This window comes from Callorhinus ursinus, unplaced genomic scaffold, assembly GCF_003265705.2.
Source record: "Callorhinus ursinus isolate GAN/ISIS: 27379988/994484 unplaced genomic scaffold, GSC_fseal_2.0 scaffold28, whole genome shotgun sequence".
NCBI lineage: Eukaryota > Metazoa > Chordata > Mammalia > Carnivora > Otariidae > Callorhinus > Callorhinus ursinus.
This window is the reverse complement of record NW_027397090.1, coordinates 9,552,678-9,574,412: the sequence shown is the minus strand read 5'-3', so window position 1 is coordinate 9,574,412 and position 21,735 is coordinate 9,552,678. Positions and strand designations below refer to the sequence as shown.

At 46.9% G+C, this 21,735-nt stretch overlaps 1 protein-coding gene across 5 annotated transcripts in view; it reads right to left on the bottom strand.

Annotated features, from left to right (window-relative positions):
* The window catches only part of APBA1 (amyloid beta precursor protein binding family A member 1), a 206,712-nt gene that overhangs the window by 49,404 nt on the left and 135,573 nt on the right, over positions 1–21,735 (bottom strand). For 4 of the 5 annotated variants that reach the window (XM_025891601.2, XM_073878097.1, XM_073878100.1 and 1 more), the window contains exons 3-4: positions 6,567–6,662; positions 2,052–2,091 (exon numbers count right to left, since the gene is read on the bottom strand). In XM_025891601.2, the coding sequence (XP_025747386.1) occupies positions 2,052–2,091; positions 6,567–6,662 (136 nt within the window). The remainder of the gene's footprint in view (positions 1–2,051; positions 2,092–6,566; positions 6,663–21,735) is intronic. The other variant, XM_073878101.1, reaches the window with a different exon arrangement.

Genomic DNA, 21,735 nt, shown 5'->3' with positions numbered 1-21,735 from the left:
TAGTTATTCACCTTCTCAAGTCACATGCTCCCCGCCCTGAAACTTTCCTAGATGTGAGAAGGATTCAGGGTATTTCCAACAGACAGTTTTAGTTGTAGAGCAGGGAAATGCTTCTAGCCAAAATAATACATGGGCCGGTTTGCACCCACATTATACTTTGTAAAAAGTGAAAGATTATCAGCCTCCTATCATAAATTCATGTGATGGGTTTAAGTGTTATTTAAACATACCATTTTTGCCCAACCAGGCATTGAGAAAAAAGATCTCGTCTGGGATAGTAACTTTTAAAAACCTTCCATTTGTTTTGTGAAAATAATGCATGTTCAAAGAAAAATAAGAATTAATGACATACTTCTCTATGGGACTTCCAGTACTGTATATTCATCTCTGAGTTGGCTCTATCCCCTGAAAGTTTCTCTCAACCATAATAAGTGTGGACATGCACAGAGGTGTAAGAGCAATCCAAATAATATTTACATGATTTGTATAAATGTCAACCAGCCGAGAGACAGAAATATTGGACCTAAAGACACTGTACATTTGAGCTACAATTTTATGCCATTTATCCTCTGGGGAAACTGATCATAATCAAACATCACTGCCACCAGATCACACCTGGGGAAAAAATAAAAGCCCTAAGCCCATAACTTCATTTTGGTGTATTTTTTAAAAGTTAAAAAATTAAACATTATAATGGCCCTAAGTTGAAGAACTGCAGGTTTCATTTTGGCCTCTTAGAACGTGTTTCCTTTCAGGGAGGTCTCTGTGTTGCTCTGTGGGTGAACAAACACACGCGTGTCATTGTTACACTCACGTGAATGCTGACCTTGGTGGAACGCCTATGAAGAATGGAATTTCCAAACTCTCGGAAACTCCCCGGGGAGTACTCGTGGAATTCTGGAGTCTTGCAAAAATGGCACAAGTAATTTACAGGTCACTCAAGAAAGAGACCTGAGTAAAAACCAAACCTATGAGGCTGACCTAAGCTTCAGGGCTGTGGGGTCAGGGAGGTGTATGAATCCTGGTGATTCACTCTCAGGCAGTGGGGATGCACTGACTGTTCATGCACAGGATCCAAGGGCCAGACAGAGCCTCCAAGCGGTGTCTGAGTATTCTCTCATCTCCAGAAAACCCTCTTTCAAGGAAATGACAATCTACCCTACCTGAAAAAGCATCTGTGATCCTCTCTGGCAGAGGATCAGTGGCACCTCCAGCTAAAGAGGGTCTTTGTGTGGGTGAAGAATACACACTCCATTTGTGTGGCCTGAGCTCAAGCTGGAGTGCCTAGCGTGGGCCAAGTTCTGGCCCCACTAGATCTCCTGACTGGGTCCCTTGAACAGTGAATAACCTGCACAACCCTACGTGGCTGCCCTGCACAGAATACCCTTTACCTGGAGATCTGTGGCATCAGACTGACAGCTCACAGCCTGGCTCTGATACTCGCTAATTGCCATCTTGGGAAAGTCACCCACCTCGCCTTGAGTAAGAATGCCTCAGTTCTCTCCTGCGTAACATGGGGGTAGTAAGCCCACTTCACAAAACAGATGTGAGGATTCAATCAGTTATTATATGGAAAGTGTGCATCTGGCACAGAGTAAAAGCTTGATAAATGTTATTATGCTTAACTCATCTAAGCAAGAGATGGGAATGATTGGTAAGGTCTCCCCCCCGCTAAATTAAGAGGACAAAATGTCTCCCTTAAAGTTCATTCCCACTCGTCCTTGATGGATGTTAAGAGGTGTCCTGGAATGGAGATAAGGAGTCTTGAGTTCAGATGTCATATGACTGTCTCTAAGTTGGAAACAGTCCAAAGCCTCCCTGCAAGCTCAGGTTCTCATGGACAGAATCAGCAAAGGTCGGGGGAGGTTCTCTGACAGGCTCACAACAATTGTTCTTTTAGTCTAAGATTCCAGGACTGTTAAGACTGTGAGTGAGCGACTTCGTGGCCTTTCTTCCCCACTGGGGTCTTATAGCCCAGTGCTTCAAATACGCAAAATGCTAGGAGATTCATGCATGACTCAATATTCAATTACTTTCTTTTCAGCTCTTACCTTCAACGTAGGTGGGAAATGAAGCCAAGCTTTTTCTTGACTGTAATCAAGACAAAGAGGTTTCAAAAAGGGCAAAGCGTGATGAAAAATGCATTAACACAACTTTATTCATGCGACATGAAAAATAGATTGCCAATGACAGATATTAACCAGGTGTCAAACATTTTTGGATACGGAAAGAAAAGCGTGAATAAACACACACATTTCTTATTAAAGGTTACCCAAAGCCCAGAACATCTATTCATATTTTAGATAATCTGAAAATGTTACATTCCACAGAGAGAGGTCCATCAGTTTAAAAAAATATCCCACAGACCAAAGTCCCTAATCAATTCAAAGCAATACAAAGGGCTGAATTTGTGTTCTTAAGAATCTGGGTTTCTAAGTGCAAAACTGCTGGATTAGTAAAAGCACCAAAAATGTGATTATATGTTGAAATCTGGATTCCCTGGGAGAATTTTATTACCCTTGAGGTCTCTGCTTCAGTAATCTCTCACTGTGCTAAAAATGTTTGCTAGTTTCCTCTCCTCCTTTCACCTCTTACTGGTTTAAAAATTCCATTATGTAAGTAATTATTATGTGTTACCTTAAAATAAGAACACAGTAAACACAGGAGTGAACTGAAAACCCTGGAATTTCTTATACTAAGACCCCATAGCAAGGGTCAGTCTTCCAACAGCACGCTTGGACGTGGGCATGATCGGCTAGAAGACTTCTAGAACCTGACCAGATGGCGGTTTAAATGCTCTCAGAGAAGCAACACTTACCATTTGGTTCCTTCCGTAAGTGAATGGCCTAGAAATAACTCTGAGTGGCATAAGAGTAGGAAATTCATTCCTGCTTTATCCAGTCAGATTCTGAGGCAGATACATCTGGGGCAGGGTGATGTGAGCATTGCAGGGGAGTGAAGAGCCAATGCCAAAGACAAGAGTCCTTCAACTGAGCAAAAAGGAAGGTTTGCATGACCAAAGGTTATCCTCAGAAAGCCTAAAGATCTTCATTGCTAAGAATCTAGCAAGTACTGGGATGCCTGGGTGGCTCAGTCAGTTAAAGCATCTGCCTTCGGCTCGGGTCACAACCCCGGGGTTCTGAGATCGAGCCCCGCGTCAGTATCCCTGCTCAGCGGGAAGAAGCCTGCTTCTCCCTCTGCCTCTGCCTCTCCCCCCTGCTTGTTCTCTCTCTAATAAATGAATAAATAAATCTTAAAAAGAACCTAGCAAGTATTAAGTTGTCATTTAAATATGTACCTTTTCGGAAAAGGGTATCTAGTACAGCACAGCTGCTCAACAGGTTGACCTAGGCTGATGGTAAACTCGGGTGCCTGGCGGCTGGGAGAGTCAGGGCCTAAAAGAGGGCTGGGACATCACGGGAACAGCTCCATCTCATAGTACTGTGTACAGTGCTCGCCACGTGGAAGATGGAGACTGCAAAGGGAGGACTAACCACTTACTCCTTGCACAACATTCTAAAAATAGTAGTTAACCGTTACATATAAAAGAAACCGGAGGCAAAGACACCCGGGTTTAAGAATCTCACTCAATTCAGGACAATGACAAGAATTTAACGCTAAACACACAATATACCACGCAAGGCAACCTGGCAGGAAACCTGCCAGAATGTGCTCACTGGGATGCAATTGTTCGTTACACCAAGGATGGTGGGTTTCTCATTTCAGAAAGGATTACCTTTAAGGACACAAAAGACACAAGTCCACTGGAATGAAAGATCACTGGCTGCTAATGCATTTACAGAAAAATGCACACCAAGCTAAGCTATGTGCACAGGAGGAAAGAGAACTCCAATTTCCCCAGCACTTTACTTTAGTTTTACTTTCCAAGTGAGAAGACAGGCCCAGGTGAGTGCCAATAACCGGGTCTAATTCTGGTTAAAAACAAACAAAAATCCGTAACTTCATGGTATGCAGATGGAAGCTAGTTTCTTCATAAAGACCAAAGACTTTAAAATTATTATTCCCCACACCCCCCTTGGCCTTGTCCTCAGCAGCGAGGGGTCTGGGGTAGAGAGGGTTTATTTTGTTTTGTCAAAATGGGTTAGCCTCCAGGTAAATCCAAGAAGCCAATTCAGATTTTCTTGGGCTATTAGGACACTTTTCAAGGCTAATCTCAAGGACAGTCCCCAGGTTACAGCAGAAGCTACAAAAGAATTACTTTAGTCTATAATTCTAAAAGATGCCATTTTATTTAGAGCCACAACAGAGGGCATTTGGTACATTTACTTATTCTCTATTCATAAACTCATGACTGGCTTTCTTTAGTCTCTGGGGTAGTAAGTTTTTTAAAAAAAAGAGTTTTGAGAAATGAAAGAATCTCTAATTATTGCACACAAAGAGGATTTTCATCATTATTTCTAAGGGTATGCAGAAACATGTGCCAAGTCCTGCAGGAACTGAGAAACTAACAAATTTGCCTTATTATATCTGATGGATAATCAAATGCTGAATATTCGGATGTCTGATTAGCCCTTTGTTTTCTCACATGTGGACAGAGATGAACATCAGTTGATCCTTAACATGCAAGAATTAATAAAGCCACATTCAAGAAGATGAAAGGCCAAAATCTTTGGGATTTTCCAGGAGGTCAGACTGAACCATGTGCAGAGCCTGGAGGTCTGACAATTGGAATAAAGACATACAAGTTAGCTTGTCTATGCAGCATGTGTGTGGCCTGGGGCACTTTTCACCTGGTGTTAAGAGCCTGGGCCCACAGGAGCTCTGGTTTCAAATCCTGGCCTGACCACTTGTGGGCCCTAGACCTCAAGTAAGTTACTGAACCTCTAAGCTTCCTCAACAAAAATGAGGACAGTGATTCCTACCTTATAGAATTATTTTAAGGATTAAATGAGATACTACCTGTGATTTGCTTGGACTGATGCCTGAATGCTGTAAATGCTCAAGAAACGGTAACTCTCATTGCTGTTATTATCACTGTGGCCTTGATTCCTTTCTTCTTGCTTTTGGTTCTCACTGATCCCTGTACTATGAATAAAGTATAAGGCAAAGCTACGGGATCTGGGGTCAGCAGAAACAGTGACCTTGCTACTCCTGTTCCCGTGACCTAGGGTCTGAGGACAAGACTAGAGAAGGACAAAGTATATGTCAAATTTAAATTTAATGTTGGTGTCATCTCAGAGAAGGTCTCCTTATGTTTGTTTGCTTTAATATAAACAGATTATTAAAGAATATACTTCTCCCTGCATGAATAGTTAATGGCGAATGGATGTATATTCAATGATAGTTTAAGGGTATATTTTAATGAAGACACCCTTTAGAAGTGATCTGCCACTCAGGGTAAAATGGAGATTGCTTTCTTCAGCTGCATTTAAAACAGTATTATTAACAAAGAGAAGGAAAATGAGACAATCATTCATTATATGGTGTACCTCTTTCGTGCATACCCTCAGCATTGATTAGGCAACATCTATATTTAAAGTGAGCTCAACCCACATGTAGACTCTGGTGCAGGCCAATATTCGCCTGACCCTGGTTCAATACTAGGTGGAGGTGGCATTTGCTGGGGGTTAACAGTGTGGGAAAACGCAGTGGCTTCCCTGTGGGAAGAGCACCTGTCCTTTCACAGCCCCAGAAACCTCAGCGGGAGCAGGCAGCATTTTCTCACTTAAATATTCTCTGCTGGGGCTCAGGCTGGCCTCCATCTGTAGGGTGACCACCAACAGGGGCACTTTCGGGCTGCACTGTCTAGTCGTCTTTAGCCACACGTGACTTTTTAATTAAAATGGAACAAAACAGAATAAAGCAGAATTCAGTTCCTCGGTCCCACGAACCACATCTCAAGAGCTTGCTAGGCATCTGTGGCTGGGGCCCGCCTGTATACAGGACAGTGCACGTTTTCATCACTGCACACGTTCTCTGGGACAGCACTGCTTTAGAAAGGGGTGTTCCCTGGGTCCACAGCTTGCACAACAGGTGTGAACTGGAACCACCCCAGGTAAACCAGGACAAGTGGTCACCTTGGTGTCGTGAAAGATATTTCACTTGGGCCTGAAATAAATGGGTATTTAATAAACCAGCCCACTTCCCAAACCACACGGCAACCTCATCTCAGAGGCTCGTAATGCCGTGAGGAAGGATGCTGCTACAGAGAGTTCTTAAGATTCCATTTCCAGCACGGTCCAGGAGAACTTTCTGGAATGACTGGAAATGCTCTGTCATCTCCTCCGTCCAATACAACAACCACTAGTTCCATGTGGCTACTGAGCACCTGAACTGTGGCTACTGTGCCTGTGGAGGTGAATTTCCATTTTATTTATTAATCAAATAAATGGTAGCCAGTGGCTATCAGACTGGATGGTGCCACTTCCGTCACCGAATTCCATGCTCGAGAAGAGAGATTAGAATTTCTCTCCCTGGTGGTGGTGTGGGTGGTTGGGGGGCGGGGGAAGTTCGGGGGATTTGTGTGGGAAGCTGAAGAAAACTCACACCAGAAGAAGAATAAAACAACAAAGGCTGGTGTCTTCTGAAACAAAATGGCACCCTACCTCTTTATTGGAGGAGGCCTCCATGGGGTCGCTGGGGTGGAGGGCTGTGCTCGAGGACTCTGCACCCAGCGGGGAGGAACTGCCAGGAGACGGAGACTGGAACACAGCAAGGGAAGGACACAGTGAGTATCTGAGGGCACACAAACACCTGCGGGGGCAGGGGTAGGGTTGAGAGGAGAAAGCCCAACACAATGGAACAAACACTTCTATGGTGAGAAAACTTCCTTGCAAGAGGAGCCACCAACAGTCCCTAAAAGGCCCGGGGTTTTCGAGCTTTCTTTTAAATTCCTGCCATGTTTTCAAAGGAATCCTTGAAAGCTCAGCCATTCTTTTCCTCCTTTGGCCAAGTGTTTAAACATAGCAAAAGCTGAGTATATTGAACTTAAAGCCCTGAATGAATAAAGCTAACGAGGAGACACAAAGGTCTGTGGTTTTCAAAATTCTTCTCACAAACGCTTCGGGTACTCATTGTCTTAATAAAATCACTTGCCCAAGATTACCTGAATGGAAATGTAAAAATGAAAACAGGTATTTTCAAAGAGGCAGCTGGGACTGATGACCAGAAACCACACCACCCATATTTCTCTAGCCCAGATTTCAAATATTTTTTTCTCATTTAATCCACAGGTATTGAAAATTCAGAGAAATGTCAGCATCCAAACAATGGATGCTTGATCTTGGCCGCTGTTGAAACAGTTCTAAAGTCCTTTATTAAATGCTCTGTTTGAAAATAAGGGTTAGAAGAACAGATGCGGGGTGTATGGTCCACAGCAGGTGTGTTACCGCTTCTGGTGGTGGCCCAGGCAGGCCTCGCTGAAAGAGAACCCCCCAGGCCGGGGCCCGACACGGCACAGGCTCCATAAATACCCGCCGAATGAGTGGCCAAAGAAGTGAGCAGGCACAAGGATTGGATGGGGGTGGGTGCTGGAAACCCTCCCCAGCTGATACCCAAACATTTCTGCATGCTCCTTCAATCCTGAAAGATGAAGGGCATCTTCAGGCGAGCCACAGGGATGCTTAATTCTGTAGCGATGGTCCTCTGAGAGCAAGCACGCTCAGCTTCGCCGTTTGTTGGTGAAATCTGACGGAAGGCCTAAAACAGAACCGTGTAAGCATCTGTTCTCAGAGCAAGTGTGCCGATGTGGGGGGGGGGGGGCTCCGTCCTGGGCAAAGGAAGCAGAGTAACACCCATGAGCTGAATCTGTTTCTGATCTCTGGTCCCTGTGGGGAGGCCGAGGTAGAAACTTCAGCCGAGTACCTCTACGTGGAAAGGTAGAATGTTCCACAAACTCAGTCGTGCTGAGTGGGGGAGGGGGCATGTTCATATACAGTGGGGCTTCAGTGAGCATTATGTGAAATCATAAAAAAAAAAAAAAAAAACTTTTTCAGGAAGTCTGAATTACAGGAAAACACAGGGGGCACCAAGTGAACTGAACGATGATGTGCTGAAATGCAGTTTTATTCACACTGAGACACTGCATGGTCCCGATCTATTCCCGTCAGGCCTGGATTTGTTTTCTGTGAGCCCATATATCTGATTCTGGGCAGGGAGATGAGGACCCATGAGCCTCTTAATCATTCACATGCAGAAATCGGCCCCTCCAGCATAAAGCCAAGAAGATGGGCAGAGGGTAAGAGCAGACCTAAAGGACCCCAAGCCCCACAGCCCCTGGATGCGACAAAACAGCGCTGCATGCCTTAAAAAAAAAAAAAAAAAAACTCACACAATTTTTCATTTGGCACCCAAGAGAGTTGAGGGTTACTGGCTGAGTTAGCTCTGTTTGGACTACTCAAAATTAATGTAGTGAAGTCCCATGAGATTTCAGTGCCTTTAAATTTTCCCAGTTTTTCAAATTTGAAGGGCTTCCTTAGATATTTACATCTCTCCATTTTCCCCCAAATCATTTTCTCTATTGCAAAGATTTTAAGGGTCTGGTCCCTGGGAAGCTAGGATAGCTGGTTTTTCTTTAATTGCTCAGTTTGAGGGCTGTGTAACACCTTCATTAAAAAAAAAGAAAAAAGAAAAAAAAAACCTTCAAAAGTGCCCAGCAGTTCCTATTTCCTTTTCTAACCATTTGCTATCGCAAATCTAAATTCTAAAAATGGATTCTCTGCAACCCTGCAAACGTCGGATCATCTCAGGATGCTGTGGGAAGGCCGGTTATCTAGACAGCAGGCTGTGATGTGGAAGGGGCAGGTCAGACTCCACAGTGAGGCTAAGTGACCTGGTACCTGCCACGGGGCTCTGGATAGGAGAGACCCGCAGTGCCCTTCATCAGGGACCACGTCCCCTCAATGCTCCATGCTCTAGCCCTCTGCATGCAAATGAGCTCATTCACTTTTCCTGCCACTTGCATGTGCAGTTAATGACCTCCATCTAGAGAGTTGTCCCGCATTCTTGCCCACCTTCAGCGCTGAATTTGAAGGCATGTGTCTTGCTGAAGCTTTCTCGGACTCTATTCCCGGTACTGTTCTCCCTGATGGCTTGTGTCAGGTCTTGTAATTATCTGTTTATGTGTGGGTCTCCCCTCCCCCTCGAACTCTTTGGCAGGGATCTTGTCTTAATCATTTTGGAATCCCAAGTGCCTGGCCGTGGGTCTTAAACAGCAGGTGCTCAGTAAGCCTTTGCTGAATAAATGATTTCAGGGTCGTTTCTAGCTCTACCATGTTTTCCAACCTGCAGAAAGCAGATCTTTCATTACTGTTTAGTGGTCAATGGGAAGCCCTTTTCGGATAGCATTCTCATGCTCTTACGTGTGGAATGTTAAATCTGCATTTTGAATTAGAAAAAAAGGGTCTTTGCCTGTGCAGATCTGACCTGAGCTCCAGCCAAGCTCTTCTGAAGCTGAAAGCTGTCTCCACAAGGACACAGGACCCCACCTGTGGAAGCCTAGCACTCCACACACCACTGCTGACAAAGCCAAGGTGGACAAACGCCTTCAGAGCAGACACGGCCCCCATGGCGCTTAAACAAAGGTATGAGTATTGATTCATCTCCAACGTCTGCTTTCAAAGTGCTCTGCCCCTCTCCTCCAGCTTCCGCATTGCCATACTCCCAAAAGTGGAGAGAAAACCAGAAATTAGAGAACACTTCCTACTTTCAAAGAATGTACTAAAGGCAAAGTTTAACCGATAAAATATGATACACAAAGTAAGTTATTACCACGTGTTTCTCTCGCTGAAGTCTCATGCCTGCTGGGTCACTGGTGCATACTCAATTTCAAGCAAATGAAACCAAGGATGGGAAGCACATGTGGGAAATTCACTGCGTACCACACAGGGCATCTAGTGGGAGGCATCTATAATGTCCAAGGACGACGCGGTAACTCCCTGTCCCGGTTAATTACAGGAGGTCTTCTTAAGCTGCTTGTCCTCTGCAGACTGTGTTCTAGCAGATTCTCCACAACTACAGTCTAAATTTTACTGCCAGAGCAGTAAAGACTCAGCCATAAGACTTCAGTTCTTTAACACCAAGACAGGAGACAGATAGTTCCGTTGTTAGGCCGGCGATGGCCTCAGGATGCAGGAGCAACCAGAGGGAAAGCCGATCACTCATTTTATTTCCAATCGAACCTGTCCTAGGGGCCAAGGCTGTACTGCGGGTGGTAGAGATGAAGCAAACAGCTCAAGGAACTTTTAGGCCGTCCTTGCTGGGAAGAGAAGTCGTGTGCAAATAACGATTATTCATTTATTCCTGCAACAGACATGTCCGTGCCTACCTCTGCTCTGGATATTGGGCCAAGAAACGAGGAGGAAAGAGATGTGGTCCCATCCTGCATGCCTTTCCAGGTGATGGGAGTAGGCAGGGCTGGGACGCAGGGCTGTGGCAGAACACCGTCCTTTTCAGAAAGGCCTCAGGACTGAGTGCAAAGCAGTGACCGGGAGAGATGTACGGAGATCTTGAAAGACTTCTGGAGAAACTTTATAGTCAAAAGACACAAGAACGTGAGCTCCACCAGGACTGTGCATTCATTTATTTCCCATGGAAATTCGGACAGCATCTGAGGAGGCCCAGATCCCTGCCTGCGCCCAAGGAGCCCCTGGCTTACTTAGCAGAGGAGACAGACGTACAAATACACACAGGGTGGCCTCTGAATGCAGTGGCCGCTGAGTCCTTGAGAACAGAAGTCATAATGACACAAAGCAGTCCCTACTGAGCTGACCACTCGCGATGCTGACGTCCACCTTAACAGTCCTCCGCCTCCAACCCTAGCATCTCCCTGGCCCACGTCTCTGTCAGCTGGTCTCTGTTGATGGTTGGGACCATCTGGTGTCGCCAGGCCCAGAGCAAAACAAAACAGAAAACCAGAAACCTGCAAAGGTGCTGCAGAGTACAAGTGCAAATATTGCAAAAATAGAGAGAAGGCAGGATTTTAGCAAGTTGAAGTAGGCACAGTTGGAGGACTGCTCACACCAGCCATGGGTAAAAGAGTTGGTGGAGTTAACACCAGTTCACAATTAAGCAGACGATAAAACAGAAAGGATGATGATACTAGAGGTGCTTCGAAAGAGCGTGATTGGAATACCAAATCAGTTAACAGAGGCCCTTGCGAAAACTGCATCAGCCCTCACATGTTTTTGGTGAAATTGTCCTCTTTCTAATTGGAAGGATCCCTTCTGGTCATGCTGCAGAAGTCACAATGTGAATTGAAGAAGGCTATTCTAGTGTGTGACTCGATGGTCCTTTCTGAAAAAAATTAAAACTCCTCAAATCAATACTTTTTTTGTTTTAAGGATTCACATAAAGGGCACCTGGGTGGCTCAGTCGTTAAGCATCTGCCTTCGGCTCAGGTCATGGTCCCGGGGTCCTGGGATCGAGCCCCATGTCGGGCTCCCTGCTCAGTGGGGAGCCTGCTTCTCCCTCTGCCTCTCTCGCTCTCTCAAATAAAATCTTTAAAAAAAAAGAATTCACATGTAGGTGAAATTATAACCTACATGTTACTCGTCAATAAATAAAACTACTAAGCTTATGTTTATAATTTTTAATATTGTTTTGCAATCTAAGGTGCTAACCACATCCTCCCCTTCCTCCCCATACTTTGAAAGTTTGGTCCTCGTTTTAGGTGGATTAATTTTAGAAGGTAAACTTCTGCAGGATTCCTTAGAACAACATTCCTTGCCCGCATGATTACAATGGGACATGACAGCTACCCTAAGAGGCGTGAGCGGGAGCCGAGGAACAGCAGGGAGGAGAGACCACCTGCAGAGGCTGGGCAGGGAGGCCTCCAGCGGAGCGAACACAGATGCCATTCCCACCCCAGAGCTTGGGGACTCAGGAGGCCCTGGAGCCAAGCCTGTTGGTTGGCGGAAATAAAAACTCAGTCAACTCCTAAGACACAGCGTCTGGTCTTTGAATCCAACGTGACCTGGCTTTCCAATACGGGGGTCCATTTTCCAAAGCACAGTGTGATTTCAGGGAGTACAAGTTCCATTGCTCCTTTGAAAAGGGCTGGGATGTTTTAATTTTAGAATGTGGCCTAACAAGTAAAGCTCTTAAAGTTTCAGGACAGTGAGCTGCTTGAGTGCTCTAGCCCCAGCATCTGGCAGAGCAGCGTGTGAATTCTGCTCTCTGCTCACGGTTCTGACTCTGGGCAGCTCCTCATCTCTGAACCTCCTGAGAACTGAGGACAGCAGTTACCACCCACCTCCCGGGGCTGATGTGAGGATTAGCCAGGGACGATGCACGCAGGGCGTCAGCGCAGCGCCTGCGTGTACACGCAAAGCACTCTGCCGGCATCTGACGACAGTCTTGTAAGACCCCGACAGTAACAAGTATTTCACCCTGTGGAGGAGCATTCACAAGGACAGCACACACCCACGGGGATGCTTTCCTCATCTCATCTTCTTGCTTCCTTCCTTATTAAAATTTTACTCAGGAGTAGAATTAAAAAGCACACAGAAGGCTCTCTAAAATCATACTACAAAGACTCTAAATTAATTTATAAGCCCCAAGACTCTCAGTGGTATATTGGTAAGAAGAGCTCATTCCTGGCTAAGGCTGGGGGTATATACAAGGACCGTGTGCATTTTCTGGCATGCCCGCTATCTCCCTTTCAAGAATGGGAGAATATTTTGCAATATGAGGGCTGAGAGTGAAGCTATTCTGGTGATGGAGTTACAAAAGAGAATCAGGTGCAATATGCAAGAGTGAATTTACAACACAGCCCACGTACAACCACGACACACCAAGATACTCTACTGTGAGGACCTTGGTTAGAGACTCTGGCCGGCTCCAGCTAACCGTGACAAGTCCCAGCACATGTTCATCCTTTCCTCCACGGAAACTCAGTGACAGGAGTTCCGCCCCAACGAAGGGGAGGAGAAAATAATCCTTTAAGAATGACACAGTTTTACCACATCTATCTGGGACTGAATTATTTAATAACTAACCGCGTCCCCCTCAAATTCATACATCAAAACCCTAGGCTCCAGGGGGATAGTATGAGGAGATGGGGCCTTTGGGAGGTAATTAGGTCAGGAGGGTAAAGCGCTCATGATGTGATTAGTGCCCTTACAAGGAGACACAAGAGAGCCTTCTTCCTCTCTCTTCTCTCCACCATGTGAGAACATGGCGAGAAGACCGCCATCTGCAAACCAGGAAGGGGGTGGGGTCTACACCAGAAGCTGGTGGGCCTGGCACCCCGCTCTCAGACTTCCCAGGTTCCAGAACTGTGAGAAGTACATTTCTGTTGTGTAAGCCCCCCAGCCTATGGTATCTTTCTTACGCAGCAACCCAAACGGACTAAAATAACCAGACACCTTTCACTAAGTACCTATTGACTCTCATTTTATTTTTTTGTACTGAAATGACTCTCATTTTAAAATACCACTTTAACAAGCTCTGAGCAAGTCACTCCTTGATTCAAAAACTGTAGTGGTTCCTGCTTGTGTTTAGAATAAATCCTAGGGGCGCCTGGGTGGCTCAGTCGGTTAAGTGTTCAACTCTTGGTTTCAGCTCAGGTCACGATCTCAGGGTCATGGGATTGAGCCCTATATCAGGCTCTGCGCCCAGCCTGGAGTCCGCTTGAGATCCTCTCTCTCCGCTCCCTCTGCCCCTTTCCTGCTCATGCATGTGCACTCTCTCTAAACAAACAAAATCTTTAAAAAAAAAAGGGGGGGGGGGAAGAAATACTAGACTCTTTATCTTGGCACTTAAGGCACTCCAAGGTTTGACCTTAATTTCTTCACCATTTTCCCCTCCCAGTTCTCTAAAATCAAGCCAAACTGAGCTGTTTTCTGTTTCTCCTATGGAATCTGGGTGTTTTTGGGCAATGCCTTTGTTCATGCTCTTGTCTGAAGCACACATGTCCACCAGTCTCCAAAGGCTCATTTCCAATGTTACTTCTTTTGTGCAATCTTTCCTATTCCCTGGGATGAGCAGAAGCCCTCTCCTATGAGACCTGCTTGGGTTTTACTGGTGCCATTCTTCTGGACATCACTTTCTCCCTTAGGTTTTATTAAAATATAATACTGTAGGATAGTTTAATTACAATACTTTACTTTTTAAAAGATTTTATTTATTTGAGAGAGAGAATGCTGGGGGGAGAGGCAGAAGGAGAGGGAGAAGCAGGCTCCCCGCTGAGCAGAGGAGCGGGGCTGATCCCAGGACCCCGAGATCATGACCTGAGCCAAAGGCAGATGCTTAACCAACTGAGCCACCCAGGCGGGCCCTACAACACTTCAATAAGCACTATGAAGACAGGACGTGTGATTCATTAATTTTTTCTTCTCCAAGTGCTTAATATAGGTTTCCATAAAATATACAACAGGAGGTCAATAAATGTGTTGAGCATATGGAAGGATGCACGCACATCAGTCCTTTTGTACAAGAGAAAGGAAACACAAAAATACGTTTATACACATAGTTCTGAACCCATGGAGCATTGCCCTTACGTGCTCACACGGATATTGGTACCGGTACCCAGGGGCACATCACTGATTCTTGATCATGGTCTGACTCCTTCCTTGTCAGACATTGCTTGCAAATCATGCATCCTCGTGTGATTAGAACAGTAATGTGGACGCAGCGAGAACAAGCGCTCTTAAAGGTAGCATTTCATACAGACTATAACCAAGCAGTTCAATTCCTTACCAGCCTGAACATTCTGGTTCTATAAGGAATTTTAAGGGTGTGGTTACCTGCAGTGGGCTATGGTACCTACTCTACTCCTTTTGGTAAACTTGTTTTGGGACCTGTGTGGGGCTTCTCTAGTTCCAGCATCACCGAATAGCTTTCTTACTATGCATCTTGGCTTATCCAGCTTTATCTCCTTTCTCAAATAAATGTACATTGTCTTCCTTACTGATTTAAGCTGTTTTAAATTAACCTTATTCCATGTTAGTTATAAAAAAGAAACAAATAATATGATTAGGTTTCTCTTGCTCCAAGATGTGTTTGTGCTTTCGAAAATTGAAACTGGTTAAGAAATCCGTAATTATTCACTCTCAGTTCGAACCATATTATCAATGCACATTTCTGCTTCCTTAATGTGGTGAAGTAAGAAAGTTAGCATAGGCATTGTAAGGGCATAATTATGTCATTAAAATGATAATAGCCTGGGCCTAATGAAGTGTTTTATATACACATTTACAATGGATTCAATTAATACCAACCGAACATTTTGAGATAACTGTCAGTTAAAATATTCTAACCTTTTTCACTGTTTTCCCACAGGGGGTGGGGGTGCTCCCAGACCCGAGTCCCCACGTTACAGCTGCAATAATGGCAAGACCTGGGCCACCCTGAACCTCAGAGAGCCTTGCACTGAAGCAGTCTCCTCACAGAGGTGCTCTCACCGTCCGCAAATAATTCATTTTATTATCATCGAAAGGGCCCTAAGCTTCTGAAGCCACGATCTCAGACTAAAACAAAACAAAACAAAATACCAAGTTAACTATTAACCAGTCATTGTTGTCTTCCGAGATCACTTACCAGCTGAGAAAGCCGATCTGGAAACACAGGTTATCTGTTACCCTTTGAAAGGGCCTCACTGTATGTGTGTGAAATGCACGACGCTAATTGACGGAACAAATAGGGCAACCTGTGTCTCGCTTCCCCATCGGGGTCCTGCACTACTTTTCCTAGACCTCCGGACCTGAGTTCCGTAAGAGGAAAAAACCACAGTCGCTTTTAGTTTATACTAAGAGATGCGGCTAAGAGCACATCATTTGCTGTAATCACACATTACCTACTAAGAACAATACTGGCTGCCATTTACGGAAGGCTTACTATGTGCCCGGCCCCGGACAGGGTACACGATGCCCATTAACTCATCTAGCAAAGCCATTCCTAATGGGCAAGGCACCAAGCTCACTCGTTGTCATCAGCATCGTGGACGCAAAAGACACAACGCAGAGAACAGAACTGGAGGCGACAGTGCCCAAAGCAACTCATTTATTACAACATGGTGCTGAAGGAGAGAAAGTGAAGAGCCTGGCATCCTTCTATGTGATCAAGTGGCCTCCTCTCTCTACAGGTCATCTTGAACTTCCAAGCAATGGGCAAACCCGACTATGTTTCCTCCCACCCTGGGTACTGCCCACCCTCCTCACCCCTCCTGTTCTGTTCCCCTACTCCTAGTATGGAGGGATGCACAGAGGATTTACAGCGACAGCCCCAGGAGAGGAAAACCGGGAGCAGAGAGGCAAACGTCATTCTGAAGCCCTTAGGAGCCACCTACCTCTTCTTCATGACACTCAAACCGGTACATCCAAAAATTCTCCATCTTTCCAGGTGCAACTTGGGGAGCAGGGCCAGCCCTGGTACATCCACTTGTAAGCTGAGGCTAACTCTTGATCCCAGGACCCAGCTGGTGGATTGTTTTCAGTGGTGTCAATAATGCAACTTGTAACAGGAGATGGGACCACCTCCCGGGGTGTCAGACGAGGCATCCGCATTAACCCCTTGGTGCCTGAAGGGCCCCTGCTGTCGTGCGTCACTGGTCGAGCCCCATCACCTGATGTTCGGGAGAAGGGGTTGGCCTATCCCTTCTGGCAGCAACGCCTACTATTTCTGGGGAAAATAAACTCGGTTCTGAGGTGCAAGCAGAAACTTTCACACCCTCTAAACTCCGCTACGTTTATAGAACCTGTGAAAAAGCATCCAGCTCATGTGCAAAGAAGGGGTGGAGACTGGGAAAAGGCAGCTGTCTCCGAGCCTGCGTCAGCACGCACCTGGGCCTGTGTTGCAAGTTTAGAGGACACGGTGGCCATGCAGGGCCCATGTCTCTGGGGGTCAGGACGCTGGGAGTGGACACTCACCACTCGAGGTTCGCTGTGTGCTTCCAACATCCTTGCAATGCACTCTGAGTAAGGGCGGTATGGCAGGCGAGCCATACAAACACAGAAAAGAAAGCTGTGCCCAAGGCCAGTATGGTTTGACCCAAACCAACAGGTAATCCCAAATTGGGCTCAAGAGCTGGATCATAACCACTGGCCCTCGGCCGAGTAAAGGAAGGTCAGTACAAAGTCAGGTGGAACCGAAGTGGAGGGAGCCCCTGGCAACAGGTGGGCAGGGTGGCTCTGAGGGCCGAAGACAGGATACAGGTAGACCTCCCAGTGCCAATCTACCTCTTAACAAGCCCTAGCAATGGGGAAGGACGTGGGTGAAAGAAAGACGAAAGGCACAGAACATCCAAGAGACTCAGCCTAAGAAAGGGCTTCAGCCTTCCTTCTCACCAAACCCTTTATCACACATGCTGACAGGTCTCTCTCTGAGTCCACCTGTTTAGTGAGTGAGTTGTGATGGGGTCAACGGGTGGAAAAAAGAGAAGCAGAGAACCTGAACAACTCACAGCTGAAAACGCCACCCATGCTAAGTCGACAAGTCTCCTGGGCTGTGGACGACTCTGCAGGCCAGAGTGGGAAACAGGTGTCCCTCTCTCTCCCTCTTGCCTGTCCTTGTGTTTCTGCCCGCGCTGGCTGGCAGCCGGACTGTCCTCCTATCATCCGGGTCAGTGCGATGCACCTTGTGTAGCTGTGGGTCCCCATTCCAGAAAGCCCCCTCCAAAATGGTGAGCGGTGGAGATATTCCTTCCTCATCTACAGCCCTGGGCATCTCTCACTTTCTTCTTTCCATTAACTACTTAGAAGACAGAAACTCTCTGGGTGTTGATGCCCAAGTCCAGATTGAACACTCCGTACCTTTGGGCTCTTCCCAACTCATGGGAGAAGCGATTTACCCCACTCTCACTCTTAAAAATGGCTTTGGTTTGGATTCATGAACCACCGAGGTCAGGCTGAAGCCATCAGAATCTTCCCTGCTGCTGTGGAAAGCTTATAAAGCGTTCAGTTATTAACCAGAGAACCACCATCACACGAGACTTAAAATCAGGCAAACCACAGAGAAATCTCCTAGGCCTTCTGGAACATTACAGAAAGCATCTACACCTCGTGTCCTGCTGGCACAACAGAATTCAGAATTCTTTCCTCCCCTTCAGTGTTCAAACAGCACCTGAGACCTGCTTAATTATTCACCACTGCCTTCTCCATGCTTCATCAATAATAGATGACACCTGCGATGGAAAACCACCCGCAGCAAGGTGGGGGTTGAGATGGGCTCATAAAGCATCGGATCCACACGCCCACACCTGAGGGAGAAGTTCGGGCGCCAGGATGAGCGCCAGCCTCAAGGGCTGTTCTCTCCTGCATGGGTCTCTTAGCCCAACACCACCTTTCAATTCTGTGCCTCTCAGCCTTTCCTGCATCGTGGCATATAGAGAAATGATAAATCCGTACAACACACTGGGTCAGCTGGAGAGGATCCAGAGCCCTGGGCTAAGCCTGCTGGGATGGAAGGCAACATGCCCAATGGCCCGGGTCATCCCCACCCCCAAAGGCCAGTGGGATCATCAGGACCCTGGTTGAAAGCTCTGCCTTAACTTATGAAGGAGACTTTATAGCAAATTCTTTTGACCCTGGCAGACCCTTGAGAATAAAGTTACAATCCCCTGCTTGTGAGGAATCCCTGTGGGCATGCTTGCTCCTTCAGGACAATCCGTCCCGTGCCCCATTTCCACAGGCCCTCCTGAGTCTCAGCTTCCTCTGACGTGGCTGCCTGCCTCGCCTGTGTGCTGGCCCACACAACCAGGCCCCTTCACACCACTTTGGCTTCATGCTGTCGGTCACTTCAGGATCAGTCGATCTGCCTATTCTCAGCCAGACAACAAAACAATAGGGCCGAGGAGATGGGAATGGCTGACAAGGTCAGCTGGGGGCAGACAAGCCAGCAACTGCTGGGTCCTCAGGCTCGAAGCTCACTAGCTCTTTGCTGACCCAGGACAGACACACAATGTGGTAGGCAGACTTCTCAGAGGGACTCGTGAGCCCTATCTCCTAGTGTTCAGACCCTGTGTCATCCCCTCCCTAGGTAGGCAGCATGGGTTAGGGACTTAGTCTAAGCAATAAAATGCAGCAGAGGCGATGGGCTGTCTTTCTGTGACGACTGTGACATCTGCCTTGCTATCAGCCTCAGCGCCCTTCTTATCTTGCTTGGTTGTCAAGCAAGCGGCCCTGCACGAGAGTGCCCATGGGGCAGACAACCAAGATGCCTCTGGCTAGCAGTCAGCTGGGAACTGGGGCCCTCAGTCCCACAGCCCTTAACAAGCTGAAGCCTGCCAACAAGCAAATGACCTTGGGAACAGGTCTCTCCCCAGCGGCCGCAGCTCATTCTGGTTCACTAACAAAATGAAGAATTGCGTAGTTTTGCGGCCAGACCCTATTTCTTGTTCACAGACGATGTCCTGATGTAGCTGGTGTTTAATTAAACCCAAATGGGTTAGCAGGGGAACAACTATAACAACTCAACCCAATCATTTTATGGCACTTTGCACAGCAGATGGCTGGGAACACATTTATTCCTTTGACATCACCCACCGAGAGGAAAGTTTCCTCTCGGTCTCTGAGGTCTGCTCGGGGAAACATGCTGGGGCCCATTTTTGCTCTCCTGGGAGCAGATCCTTTGTTCTAAGGTTATAATTCTGGGTAAGTTTCTGGGATGTTGACCTGGAGGGTCTGCCAGCCCCCTTTTTCTGAACATATAAAGGAACAAAGTTGGTTTTCACAGCCAACACTGGGATGCATACCCTTCCACAGCAGGCCAGGAGGATACTGAGATATGGAGGCTTCAAGTCTAGTCCTTTCCAGGCCACAAACGGGGACAGAATAGAGCTAACTCTGCCAGGACAATGTTTCCCCCCATCCCTCCCCATCACTACTCCCTGCCCCACATACCAAGAATACACTGCTTCCAGCCAGGGATTGATCCACGTGGGGGAAATCAGGCCCCCACAGAACGTATATTTATCCTAAAGTCTGTCTACTTGACTTCAGATCCTATTTCTACTCCATCCCTTGCTATCCAGATCCTGAAAAAACTACGGCTGGCCAGAGCTCCCCGAGGAGGTGAGGATCGGCAGGAGGAAACCCCTCAGTTAAAAATACACCTTACGAGGAACCCTTCACGAAAAGAGACTCCCCCCGCAGCAGACCAGTTAAGCTTTCGCTTTCCCTTGTTAAGCTTGACAATCCAACCACAAGGTCAACAGGATAAGATGTTGCTAACAAGTCTTAATGAATTAGCATGTGCACTTGACCTTGGTCAACAGTTTCTTAGCAACAGTCAAAAAAAAAAAAAAAGAAAAATCCATGAAGGCTGATGCTGATTTCAAGGCAGTGGGGAGAGGGAGAGGGGACAGGGAGGCGGCAAAGCCCGGACGCCTCTCCCCCCTCATTACATCATCTTTCTCAGAATTAAAGAAAAAGAGAAAAAAAAAGCGGGCACAAAAGTGCACATGATCAGGGCAGGTGTTAACATCGGGCCCTCACTTCCCAGGATTTGGGCATTATTTCCTTCTTGGCAGGAGAGTGGCTGGTTTCTGACTAAGAAGTGTTAGTGCTCAAATGTCTTCCTGCCTCAAAATACTTGCTCTGCTCGTCTCTGGAATGGAGGACGCCGGTAAAGGCAAACGTGATCTGGAGCGGGTGGTGCATGTGGCCATTATCCTTAATCAGCAGTCAGTCAGCCCTGGAAAACAAGGCGGACGGCACGGCACAGCGCTGGGGGCGGGTAAGGCAGAGACCTCAGGTCGCCAGGGATGCTGGGCAGAGGGCAGCGCGAGAGGGCTCCTGTAGGGCTGAGCCCTGCAGGGAAAGCAAAGGGGAAGGCCAGCCCGGAGAAGGTGAAGGAAGGCTGCTACAGCCAAGCCCCTCCAACTCCCCATCCGCCAACGGCCAATCCTAAATGCTTAGTGAGTTCTGACCTACGATGGCAATGAAGGCACCACCTTGTGATTCTTCACACAAGTTTGGGTAAAGAAAAGTAGATCTGGAATTTGTAAATGCAAGGCCAACGAGTAAGGTGAGCCCAGGCGATGGTGGGGGGTGGGGGTGGGGGTGGGGAATCCTTATGTGCCAAAGGAGCCCTCTGGTCTCAGTCCAGAGGGGTCTGTCCAGCCAGGCCTGGAATTTACACCAAGAAATTACTTCCTGGAGGGAATCTCTTTGTCTTTGCCCAAGACAAAGGGAATTCCATGTCCAGGCTGATTTGCCCCCTAAAGCTCTGTGATGTTTGTCAACAACTGTGAAAGGCAGGCTGAGGCTCCTGGGTCACATAACCCAGATACATTCACCTATTCTGTCTGGGAAACTGAGGCCCAAATGTCCAGCCCAGCTCCAAATCTCCTTTGATCCATTAGCAGCCTTGTTTGGCTTTTGGTGTCCCACTGGCAGGGCCTGATCAACTCAAGGTGTCAACTAGGCACACCCAGCAGGCAGCTGAGTGCGTTATCCCGACATCCTCTTGACGGCTATTCTCAAGAAAGTGGCCAGTGAAAATTGTGTTCCAAAGAACGTGGGTTGAGAGACTCCATTCTGTATTAAGAACATGTAGCCAGTTACCCTTGTAATGGGAGTAGGTCTCATTTCGAAGGTGATCACGTCTATAGATAAATCATATTTCGTAATTCCCCAGGACTACACGGACCCAGGGTTTAATTAGGTTACAAGAGAATTCAATTATCCATGAGGTATCTGTTTTTCTCCCTGCACCTTCCCGTCGTCCTCCTCTATACAGCCCTGATCCACTTATCAGAAAATATCGACAGCGCTCAGTTGGGGGGAGCCAACCATTTTTCTAAGGACTCCTGGGAAGTTTCCTGAGCCCCAATTTATT